Source organism: Sus scrofa, chromosome 8 (genome assembly GCF_000003025.6).
Source record: "Sus scrofa isolate TJ Tabasco breed Duroc chromosome 8, Sscrofa11.1, whole genome shotgun sequence".
In the NCBI taxonomy this organism is placed as follows: Eukaryota; Metazoa; Chordata; class Mammalia; order Artiodactyla; family Suidae; genus Sus; species Sus scrofa.
The window spans coordinates 15,039,304-15,052,063 of NC_010450.4; the positions used below are offsets into that span (position 1 = coordinate 15,039,304).

Sequence of the window (12,760 nt, forward strand, 5' to 3'; positions counted from 1 at the left end):
TTTGTCCAAAGAATCTGTAAGAGTGACAATGCTAGAATAACAGCACAACACAGAGCTGGTGTGCAGTCGTATAGGACAGAGTCATAGCACTTACACTAATCTTAGTGAGAATTGCGTATCAGTTTCCTGGATTTTCATCTTTAAAGACTACTCTGCTTAGAGAATAGCTACTGCTCATTTGTCTCAAAAAAAGTACTTATGATAGATATTTATAAGAATGTTTATATGAAAACAAGATCGAAAAAATATGCTAATAGTAAGATTGTTGGTGTTGCATCATCAAGTGGTACGCAAATCACCAAACACTTACAGAGTGCCTCATTTGGGGTACACACTTACCTAGATGCTGTGGATAAGAAGACAAGTATGATATAATTTATTCTCTCAAACTAACTCATGGTCAGTCTACCTAAAATGTTTAAGTTTAGAATGCTATTTTCTCTTTGGGGGTGTGTGCATTTGTTGGTGTTGGGTTTTTTTTATCATTTATTTGGTAAAAATTTATTCCTAATCCCATTAACTTCATGAATATAGATTTTTTTCCTTGCTTGATAAATGTATGTTTATATTTACATCCCATTATCCATGAATTAAACTTTTCATTGTTATGCGGAAACATACATTTTTATCATAGCCCCATACATACATGTACACACACACACACACAAATTGTTAACAAAACAGTATTTAAACCTCACTATAGATAGTACTGTGAATTCTGTTCCATTCTCTCTCTTCTTAATGCCACATAATCCAATAAATTGATTTTACAACAAACCAATCAGTCATGAGAAATACTGGCCTTTGTGACCCAGTGACTTTATTTGAGCATCAAATTATTTTTTAACCCTTGCAATGAGGTTAGTAAATATTGTTTCTGATCTTGAATAGGATGACTCTTTGCACATTAGAGGTATAGTGCTGCCTATTTTTATTTATGTCTCTCTCTTCTTCCACATTTTTTGTGTTTTTCTCCTTGTCATTTACTTGCAGTCTCTTTTGGTCCCACTGGCCTGCCTAGTACCAACCCTTAAAGCAATACCTTCTTTTTCTTTTCGTACACACTTACTGGTGGTTGATAAAAACAAGTTAATAAATCTTGGGAGTCTGTGCATAGATAAACCTTATTTAAAAAGCCGGCTTGTCCCTCTGCTTAAAGTCCTATCTCTAGACAAAGGCCCCCTCTTAAGCCTGCCGGGGCTAAAGCAACACAAATGTCTCTTTACATCTAACTGAAATTTTGTTCGGGTTAAGCACCGTAAATTGCTTGAACAGAAGAGATATTGAAAGGAAAAAAAATAAGTAAATGGAAGGAACAAAAGAAAGTGGTGTTAGATATCCCCCCAATCTCTGTACCAACTAAATGTAGAGTAAAAGCAAAATGCAAAAAATAAAATAAAGGCATTCCCGTCATGGCGCAGCAGAAACGAATCCAACTAGGAACCATGAGGTTAAGGGTTCGATCCCTGGCCTCACTCAGTGGGTTAGGGATCTGGCATTGCCCGTGAGCTGTGGTGTAGGTCGCAGATGAGGCTCAGATCCTGCATTGCTGTGGCCATGGTGTAGGCCGGCAGCTGTACTCCAATTGGTCCCTAGCCTGGAAACCTCCATATGCCGCGGGTACAGCCCTAAAAGCAAAACAAAAAAATAAAACAAAAAAAAAGCTCAGAACTGCTCTTTCTTCAGTTGTCTTCCAGGCTCCCCACCTTGTCCTTGACCTTAGTGTTGGTCGTTCTGCTCTCTAACTCCTTTCGCAGTTGAACGACAAGTTAGGGAACATGGTCAGTGCGCCGTGTGTTGTGGCTCCAAGCAGGGAGGTGTAGAATTAACCAGTCCAGACCTCAAACCAGACCTCTAAGCTCCTAGGAAAGCATCATATAGACCACAGAGAAGGCCAAAATTTCAGCTCCTGAAGGAGGGTTAAAAAGACTGCAGCAGAGAGAGCCACCAGGAGGAAGTCATGGCGTTGCCCGAACGTAGAGTTGAGATCTTAAAAAAGCAGGCAAAACAGAAATACCCCAAGTTAATTGCAGAAATGGATGCTGGTGGACAAATGGGAAAACATTTTTCAGTGTGTGAGATAAGAAGGCCTTACAGCCAAACCACAAAGCACATATTTTTTGAGCTATTGCATGTTTAAGTCCTAAATATCAAAGTTCTGAACTAAATGGTGACAGAGAAAAAGAAGTCTCAAAAAAATTTTCTACCTGCGGAGAGCAAAACTCTCTTTGGGCAAACACGTGGGTCTGTGTGAGACAGGTGAGAAGACTACATAGCACTAACTTCCTTTGGGGGAAGGAACCTGTGAGTTGGGTGGCAGTTATGTTCTGGAAAAGTCTTGTTCTGGAAAAGTTGGGCCTTCTGTGTAGCCTTGTTGAGCCAGAAGTTTCAGGAACATGAAGAACAGGGAAAGTATATCCCCAAAGGTGAGCCAAGCCTGAATAAAAGCACAGAACCAATGACATTTAACCCTACAGAGTGATGTTTGCCCAAATAGACCTGTACTCTATCTCAATTGATATAGAGTATTGATAAGATCTATGGGAAAAAACCAGTTATGGGCTATTGTGCTACACTAAGTGACATCAATATCCATAATGCAGAATGAGGGGCGGTCTATGTGGTAATGACACTCTCCAACAGACTAATAAATTAGTCATTCAACAATAAATATGTATTGAGTGTCTGGCACATGCTAAGCACCTAAAAAAACATCCAGGAACAAACTAGACTAATATGCCTGCTGTTGGGAGCTTATACCCCTGGGCCTGGGGGCAGGGGGGGGGGCAGTGTCACACAAATGTCAGTCAGCAAGAACATAATCGATAAGCAAATCACGCATAACAGAAGTGTGTATTTTAGAAAAGGTAGATCAAAGGAAAGAACTAAGAGTGTTCTTAGGGCAAAGACAGGCTGACTTCATTGGAAAGAGAGGCTGACTTCATTGGAAAGAGTGGTCAGGGAGGCTGAAGGGAGAAGGTAAGATTCCAGCAGACACAACGAAGCCACAGAGTTAAGCAGACAGATGTCTGGGAGAAGAGCCTTCTGAGCAGAGGAGAGTCTCTGACAAGGAGACTTTTGTGTCTGGAGCTGAAACAGCCAAAAAGAGAAAACGTGGAGGTTGTAGAGTTCAGAAAAGGGAGCCAACAATCCTATTGGGATCTTGGGTTCCATTCAGAGCAGATTGGGAGTTGCTGCATGGTTTTGAGAAAGGGGTGATGTGACCTGATTGTGTTTTGAAATCTCATCCCGCTGATGTCTTGAAAATGGTTTGAACTTCTTTCTCATAGCGCAGTTCCAGAGACTCATGTTTTATGGAAACTTTGTTGTGTCCTTGACAGCAGAAGCTGGATCTCACTCACCTTTGTCTGCTGTGCTTCTACATCATCCAGAGAATATAGCTAATAATTTTTGTTGAATAAATGTATAAGCGCCTCTAGATTTAGGCAATCCAACCATTAGACCTGACCCTTGCTTGATCTGTCATGATCCCAAAACTTCAGCCTGTGAGACCTCACTGATTAGAGTTAAAATCTTAGTGTGGAGGGTAAAAGAAATGAATTTCTCGATTGGGTTTTCTCAACAGACAGAGTCTTGGAGGTGGGTTAATGAGATGCTGCACTTTAATTCTGCAACTATTTGATCAAACAGATTATTGAATGCCAACAAGATAAACTGCCTTCGGGTAGATGCTTTTCAGGATCTGCACAACCTGAACCTTCTCTCCTTATATGACAACAAGCTTCAGACCATTGCCAAGGGGACCTTCTCACCTCTCCGGGCCATTCAAACTATGTACGTATATAGAATTTGGACTGCATTTGAGGACTGTTGCTTTCGCTCTGAATCTGAGAGTTGAGTTCATGGGGGTCATGAATAAAAGTGTTCCGTCTGTGTTTCTGAAAGGCATTTGGCCCAGAACCCCTTTATTTGTGACTGCCATCTCAAGTGGCTGGCCGATTACCTCCATACCAACCCAATTGAGACCAGTGGCGCGCGCTGCACCAGCCCCCGGCGTCTGGCCAACAAAAGAATCGGACAGATCAAAAGCAAGAAGTTCCGTTGTTCAGGTAATTTCTTGCTTTGTGTGACATTTCCCCTGTGTTCCCGAAAACGGTAGTTATGTGGGATGTGGAGACAGCTGGCCGTCGGCAGAATTACCGCACATTGCAGAATCATATTTCTTTTTCTTCTGAAGAAAAATATAAAGAGAACGGCAGACACGCTTCATATAGCACTCTTCCATGTAACCTTTTAAACACAATATCCAGCAGAAAAAAATAAAGAGAAAAAGATGCCTGGCTACTTCATACTGTAACCCCTGGGTTTGAATTTAACAGGGGCCTTCCAGCTAAGTCAGAGTGCCCTTCCAGGCTGTAAAGTCTCATGTTTGCTGATTGTTTTCCATTGAGCAATGTAATGTAATGAACCATGCTTTCAATTCTTAAGAAAGTGAGCTGAGGCTTGATTAGTTGATTTGCTCAGGCTCAGAAGTAGGAGGGAAAAAAACCCTCTGGATCCCTTGCTTCTCACAGGAAATGCCGTTACCTCATTTGGCAGTCTCTCATTTTGCATAAGACTGTGAGGATACATTTTTTTTTTTTTCCAAAAAGCCATCTTTGAACATTTTGGGAATATTACTTTTACTTATGTGAAATATAGGTAGTTCTCTGGTGGCAGAGAGTGTTAAGGATCTGGTGTTGTCATTGCTATGACATGGGTTTGATCCCTGGCCCAGGAACTTCTGCATGCTGTGGGCACAGCCAAAAAAATAAAAACAAAAATAAAATGAAAACTATAGATGCATTGTTTTAATATGAAAGGGAAAGCTTACTTCGTTGAAATGTGCTGTTTACATTGGTATAATCTTTTCTATTTTTTTTATAATAAAATGCATTCGATATGTTTTGGGTAGTATGCTACCTAACTACCCCAGGCGTTATTTCACATTCGGCAGTTAATTCATACTAAAAAGCTAATGGCAAAACAAGAAATGTTTTTTGTCCATGGTTTTAGATGCATTTCCTACTCACTATCCATGATTATACCTCAGCCACTGCTGTGAATATACATTTTTCACTTAATTATCTATGGTAACTTTAGTCCATTCTTAATCTAATATAACTCATATCTCTGCTTGCTGACATTCAGGTGCATCTTCTATTTTTTTTTCTCTTTTTTTATTTAGCTAAAGAACAGTATTTCATTCCAGGTAGGTTTTGCTTGGTAGTAGGACTAACTGCAGACACCCCTTCCTCACCTTATAAAACATAGCTTCTAAAACTTTGATATGCATGCTTTTGAAAGTACAGTAGATACTCTGTAGCTAGATTTACTTCTGCATCGATCACTTATAGCTGTTTCCTGAAAACCTGACCTTTGCATGCAGCTTCTGATGTTAAATATATATACTATTAAACTCCCACCTTTTTTCTCTCTCACTTGGGCACATTACCTGAAATTTCTCACAGTAGCTAAAATGTTTGAACCTATAGCTTTCTAGTTGAATCATTTTCTTTCTTTACATTGTATATCTGACCTTTCAACCTGTTTTTAAAATATAGCTTCTCGAGCTGGTTTTAAAGACAGAGACCTTTCTGTTGTCAAAGAACTAGTTCTACCTGAAATCAGTTGCAAACACACAGAATTGTGTTTTCAATCATGAGTTTTACTTTTTCATAGAGATCTTTATACTAAAAATGAAAAAAAAATCCTTTACTTTTTGCTTTATTTTTGCTCGCTGTTGCTTCTTTACACCAAAAGCAGTAGCTTCCTGCTGATTTATGTGCAGTTGTACTTTGTTTGTGACTTTAATTCTTGCATCCCTGGACTCTCAGTATAATAACTCCACAAAAACAATATTGACATCCATCCTGAAAGCATCAGAAGTTCAAGGGCACCAAGTTCCTTGAATAACTTATGCGAATGAATGGACCATTTCTTAGAAAAATAATTGAAATGTTTTACCCCTACAATCTTAGCATTATCAAGGCTGATGATTCTAGAACTAGCTCTTTGAAATATGTTCCTTTACTTACTTTTTCTTTGCCTGCCAATTGTGTAAAATGCCTCCTGACTTGTTTGTTTTAAATCATTATAGAAAAATATATGTTAGTAATTCATTGGCCACATTTATGATCTCCTGGGTGTATTTTAGACTCTAATATATCTTAAGAGTTATACATAAAAAGCTATTTCTGAAATGTTAGTATAAAGACAAATACTTTTTTTTAAGAGCTCTGAATTTCGACTCTGTTTTCAGGAGATATATGTTGCTTGCCCTTGTCGAATTATAATATGTGTAATTTTATGCATTCAACAGATTTTGTTTTATTGCTTATTTTGACTTGAATGATGGGTAATATTTTATATATTACATTGGCTGCATAAGAAGTTACATATGAAAATGAACAGTCGATTGGCCTTCATTACCAATTAAAATTCATTATTTTTACCCAATTATTAGGTAGAAAGTCAGCTGATAGCTATTACCCAGAAAAATCCATATTGAAAAACAGAACCCCTATCGGACAAAACATTGATATTACTTAAATTCCCAAACTAGATAAGTTAATATAATTATTATCAAATCATTCAGTCTATTACATTTAAATATGCTTTATCAATAATTTGGAAATTAATATTTCAAATTCACCCAATAAAGAACAAAAGTCAGGTTGTTTTTATAAATTCTCATACAGTTTTGCCATTTAATTAACAGCAGCCAAACAGGTTTTGAAAAAAATCTTAATCCTGGTTTAATCATCAATTTCTGATCATTCAATTTACATAATTTAAAATAATAATTATAGAAGTCAGGACTCAGAAGAATTTCGGGGGCCTCCACTCCCTTTTTTTTCCCCCATATTTTAATTAACATCTGAGCCTACCTAAAGAACAACCATAAAATAAGCACTATTGTCATTGTATTGAAAGCAGACAATTTTCAGTGGAAAATACCACATATATCTGTCATTTAGACATTGTTCCCATTATTTCCTCATTTCAGTTTTTAAATGAATGCTTAAATCACAATACAACAGATCCTCAATAAATGCCATGGCATTAATTGCCAAATGTAATGAAACTATTATATCCAGCTCTGCAAACTTCGTCCGAGAGCATGATTCCATTTCACTTAAGTGACATATAAGTTGTAAAGGTCGTTAAAACGCATGTAAGGACTTCCAGCTGTGGCACAGTGGGTTGGGAATCCCACTGCAGTGGCTCTGGTCGCTGCAGAGGTGTGGGTTTGATCCCTGGCTGGATGCAGTGGGTTAAAGGACCTGGCGTAGGTCACAGCTACAGCTCGGATTCAGTCCTTGGTCCAAGAACTTCCACTTTATGCCGAGGGTGCGGCCATAGAAAAGCATTTTAAGAATAAAAAATGCCAATTAAAAAAGAGCACGTAAGCCACAACCTAAGGTTTACTTTGGATGTTCCAGTGATAGTCCTTGAAGATCTCACCATTAGTTTTTCACATAATTTTGCATGTCCACTTGCCCACCATCATTTTGGAGGGCACCTAGATATCATAGTGATTCACAAAAGAAAATTTATCTTGTGAAGACTTCATCTTTTAAAGGAATCGACCACTACTTCATTTGTGCTATGCATCTTGTATGCTGTTGCTTTTCCTGTAAGACCACTGTGCTTCAAAATATTATCATAAACATTTACAAAGCATGACCATTCCTGTCACATCAGGCCATCCCCCCCCCCATAATTGCCATGCTAACAGAAGAAGGAAGAGAGCCTAGTGAGTTTTATATATATAAATATATGTATATGCATCTTCATTGGGTTTACTCTGTCTTTCTTTCCTTCTTGGTGATCTTTACTTTTGCAGGAATTCACCATGTTGGCTGTAAGTAAAAGTGTCTGATCTGAAACACAATGTCCTCCCTTTTCCATCCCGATGTACCTTCTTTTAGTATCACTCTTTTGCGCCTCCCCCTGTTCCCCCGCGAGAAGAAACCACAGATCTTTTGAGCTTCTCTGTTGTCCTTGTAGCTCACCTTCAACTTCTTCCTGGATGTTGTTCCCGAAAGCTGTTGTTTCCATTCTGCAGTTCTGAGGAACGTTGGAGCCACCTTTCAGTATAGCCCCTTCTTTGTGTTTCCAGGAAATCTTCGGTAGTAATACTCTTACTATGGGCATAAACATTCTGCGGGACGAATGCATGTCATGTAAACAGTATTACGTTTCCAGAACGTCTGTAGCTTTTCTCCTGCTTCCCTTCATCTTTCCTCTTGGTCTTACCCTTGGCCTAGTGGATGGTGTAGTGGTTATGTAGCGAGATTTTCTGTTGTGCTTGATCTAACCATGTGGTTGCCAGGTATGAGTAAAACATGGTTCTGTCAAGCACCATGGAACGTCACGCAGCTTTCTACAGCATGACAAGCTGCTGAGGCTTAAATCAGGATTGACTTGTCTCTTTTTAGAAAATCAAAATAAAAAAAAAAGAGGGCTTTTTAAGCATTTCTGAAGATTATGTGAGAGGGAGAGAATAATAAAAGACCATGGAAAATGGAAAAACCTACCTGAGTCCATCTATTTGCCTTGAAAGCCCTGATTGAAAATGACATATAGGCATATGTTTATTACTGGATACATTTTAAATTCTCGACTCAGAGGAAAAAAATAAACTTTGTTAACGATTAGTAGCCATTGTGTGATTAGCTGTCAAATAGGCTAGAAATGGCTCATAACTGGATCAGCAGAAAGTACAGCTGTGAAAAGCTCCACTCTGTTAATGTTTTCCTGTCCTGTGAATCTGGTTACTCTTTTTTCCAGCAAATTCCAAGCCCTTGTTTTAACCCTCTCCTGACATCCATTGACCAAAATTCCCCAAGTTGTCTCCCTGCTGCATAATCTATAGTTATCTTACTTTTTTCTTCCTACAAATCAACACATATTCTAACCTTCAGATTCAGTATCTTCTTTTTTGGCTTGAATCCTCCATAGGTACGGAAGATTATCGATCAAAATTAAGTGGAGACTGCTTTGCCGATTTGGCCTGCCCTGAAAAGTGCCGCTGTGAGGGGACCACGGTAGATTGCTCCAATCAAAAACTCTCCAAAATCCCAGACCACATTCCCCAGTACACTGCAGAGCTGTAAGTTCATCTTCTAACGAAATCTGGTGTGGGAGGAAGGGAATGAAAGCATCAAAGTATTAGAATTTTTATCTTGCCCATTTGTTTATTTGCTTTTTTAGGGCCTCACTCACAGCATATGGAGGTTCCCAGGCTAGGGGTCAAATCGAAGCTATAACTGCCAGCCTACATCACAGCCACAGCAACAGAGGATCCAAGCCGTATCTGCGACCTACACGGCATCTCCGGATCCTTAACTCACTGAGCAAGGCCAGGGATTGAACCTGCAACCTCATGGTTCCTGGTCAGATTTGTTTCTGCTGCGCCACAACGGGAACTGCTTATCGTGCCATTTTATTCTCAGTAATCCCCACTGGGAGTTCCCTTTGTGGCTCGGTAGAAACAAACCCAACTAATATTCATGAGGATGCAGGTTCAATCCCTGGCCCTGCTCAGAGGGTTAAGGATCTAGAATTGCTGTGGCTGTTGTGTAGGCCTGCAGCTGTAGCTCTGTTTCAACCCCTAGGCTGAAAAAAACATTAATTTTAATTGGCGCACATTGGGATAACTCTTCTTTGTACAACTGTATATGCAGCAGAAGCTATCATACTCCATTTTTCTGGCCCAAGATGCAACTATAGAAATGAATTCACCTTCAAAAATGCTCTTTTGGGGAGGGGGCGGGAGAACTTTGGGTTCGTTTTATTTTTTGGTACTCCGAATACAGCTGTTATGAACATTCAAGTACAAGTCTGCATACGTAAGTTTTCATTTCCCTTAGACATCAGCATGAAGCATTGCTGGGTCACATTGTAAGCTAACATATAACTGTAAAGAAGCTACCAAACTCTATGCCAAAGTGTTTGTTCTGTTTTGCACTCCCGTGAGCAATGGAGAGTTCCAGTTGCTTAACATTCTCGTCAGCACCCATGCCCATCAGTCTTTTTAAGTTTAGCGAGTTGACAGTTCCTGCTGTAGTGCAGAAGGTCAAGAATTTGGCTCTCTCTCCGCGGGGGCGCAGGTTTGATCCCCAGCCTGGTGAAGTAGGTCAGTTAGCTCTCAGTAAGGCTAATAATAATAATAGCTTTCATTTGCCCTTTATTCCTTGGGTATTACTTATACCCAAACCCATTTTTAAGCATATAAATAGGTTTATAACATATTTAGTCTTTACAACAACCAAATGAAGTATTCTGGAGTCACCATTTTAAACCTATGAATTAGGAAGTCAATTAGTCCTTTCGTACCAGCTTTTACTGTTTCACTGACTCACAAAGGGAAAAATTCAGTGACTATCAAGTAGGAAGCACCATAGATAGGTTTTTTTCCCTTAAGCAATGAACATCGTAGCAGAAAGGCTGACGACAGTCTGATCAGATTCACATTTGTGACGCTAACATAGGGCCTGGCACATACAAGGCTCTAAAATATGTTTGTTGAACTGTTTATAGATACTGTGCTTGTGTATAATTGGCCTTCACTGGCTTTATTTATAAAAATAGGACATGTAATGTTGGGGTTTCTAAAAAACCAAGAAAAACCTAGTGAAATCTCATCACTTTTGGAACAAGTTAGCAATGTTTATGTATAGCACCATCTGGGATTTGTCATTAACTATTTTACAAAGTTGGTTGTCTTTTTGTGTGTGTGTACAATTCTTTTGTCTTCAACTAGATTATAGACCCGTGATGACAGGGAGTGTGTTTTACAGTTTCTCTCCCACTGGTGCCTATATTCATGCCTGTGACTTCATGAATTTTAAGCAATTTGAATAATTAAAAATAATATGATAGAAACTAGTGGTTATACTCATGCTTTTTAAAAATGTGTTAGTTCATGAAGCTACTTCCTAGGTCCAGGACTTTAGAAATGCAAGGAGATGGTGCAATAAAAGCCCTGAACTCTGTACTTACTGTCATGTAAGGAGTTATACTTATTTCCAGTAATACTCTAAATGGTAATTCAAATTATAGCTTTTAGCATGGTAACATTTTGAATAAGCTTACTTGTCAATCAAGAATTTAGAAATTAGTATCTAATTTATCTTTCAGCAAAGGTTGTGTGTGTTAAGAAATTAGGATTATTTTTAATTAAATTTTTAAAAAATAAATACTGGGAATAAAACATTAGCAAAATATATATCTGTTAAGGAACTAATATCCAGAATACACAAAGAGCCTTTAAAATCAACAACTAAAAAGTGGTCAAGGAGTTCCCACTGTGGCACAGCAGAAACAAATCCAACTAGTATCCATGAGGATGTGGGTTCAACCCCTGGCCTCCCTCAGTGGGTCAGGTATCTGGCATTGCCATGAGCTGTGGTGTAGGTTGCAGATGCAGCTTGCATCCCACATTGCTGTGGCTGTGGCGTAGACCGGCAGCTGTAGCTCCAGTTCAACCCCTAGCCTGGGAACCTCCATATGCCATGAGTGCAGCCGTATAAAGAAAAAAAAAGGGGGGGGGTCAAATTATTTGTATGGACATTTCTCCAAATAAGATTTACGAATGCTTAATATGCACATGAAAAAATAGTATCATTCGGCATGAAGAAAACACCAATCAAAATCACAATGAGGTCGGAGTTTTCTCGTGGTTCAGTGGGTTAAGGACCCAGCGTTGTCACTTTGCAGCTCTGGATGGAACTGTGGCCCAGGTTCAACCCCTGGCCCAGGAACTTCCCCACGCCACGAGCACAGCCGAGGGAAAAAAAAATCACAATGAGGTAGCACACCACATCCACTAGAATGGCGTAGGAGAAATTCGGCCCCTCATACACTGCTGGTGGGAATGTAAAATGAAAGTTTTTGAAAAACAGTTTGGCTGTTCTTCAAGGAGTTAAACATAGAAATATCATGTGACCTAACAATTTCACACCTGTGTATATATCCAAAAGAATTGAAAACATATATCCATACAAAATCTTGTACACCCATGTTCCTGGCGGCATTACTTATGATAATCAAGAAACGGGAACAGTTCAGATATCCATCAGCTGATGAATGGATAAACAAAGTGGTATGTCCATACAATGGAATATAATTTGACCATAAAACAGAATGATGCACTGATAGATGCTAAACAGGGAAGAACCTTGTAAACATTACGTAAATTGAAAAAAGACCAGACACAAGGGCCACACTGTGTGTGATTCTATTAATATGAAATGTTCAAAACAGGAAAATCCATAGAGACAGAAAGTAGGTCAGTAGTTGCCAAAGATGGAGGCAGTGGGGGGGCAGCAACTTGAGAGTGACTGCTGATAGGTATGGAGGTCTTTTGGGGGGGTAAGGGATACCTCCTGGAATTAGGAAGCAAAGACGGTTGCACACGTTTGTGAGTATGTTAAAGACCAATGGATTGTACATGGTAAAAGAGTACACTTTATGGCGAGAAAATTCCATATCAATAAAGTTGTTGATAAAAATATTTATGGAGCAAGGTACTAGGAAAAAATGGTCTAAAATGCTTTGCAGGGAAGAGGTCACAGTAAAAGATAGTTTGGGAAATTTTGTTCTGCACATCACTAAATGAGAGTTGGTTTTGATTTTTGGTTATTGGTTTTCTTTACTACATGCTTCTTCTTTTTTTTTTTTTTTTTGTCTTTTTTTTTTGCTATTTCTTTGGGCCGCTCCCGCGGCATATCGAGATTCCCAGGCTAGGGGT

The 12,760-nt window shown here is 39.1% G+C and overlaps 1 protein-coding gene and 1 non-coding gene across 2 annotated transcripts in view; both read left to right on the forward strand.

Annotated features, from left to right (window-relative positions):
* The window catches only part of SLIT2 (slit guidance ligand 2), a 391,090-nt gene that overhangs the window by 280,878 nt on the left and 97,452 nt on the right, over window positions 1-12,760 (forward strand). The window contains 4 exon segments of the mRNA XM_021101059.1: window positions 3,652-3,795; window positions 3,907-4,070; window positions 5,189-5,212; window positions 8,968-9,118. Of these exon segments, the coding sequence (XP_020956718.1) occupies window positions 3,652-3,795; window positions 3,907-4,070; window positions 5,189-5,212; window positions 8,968-9,118 (483 nt within the window).
* On the forward strand, window positions 8,299-8,382 carry MIR218-1 (microRNA 218-1). Its single transcript, NR_038588.1, has one exon. It is a non-coding gene; the product is annotated as a microRNA 218-1 (primary transcript).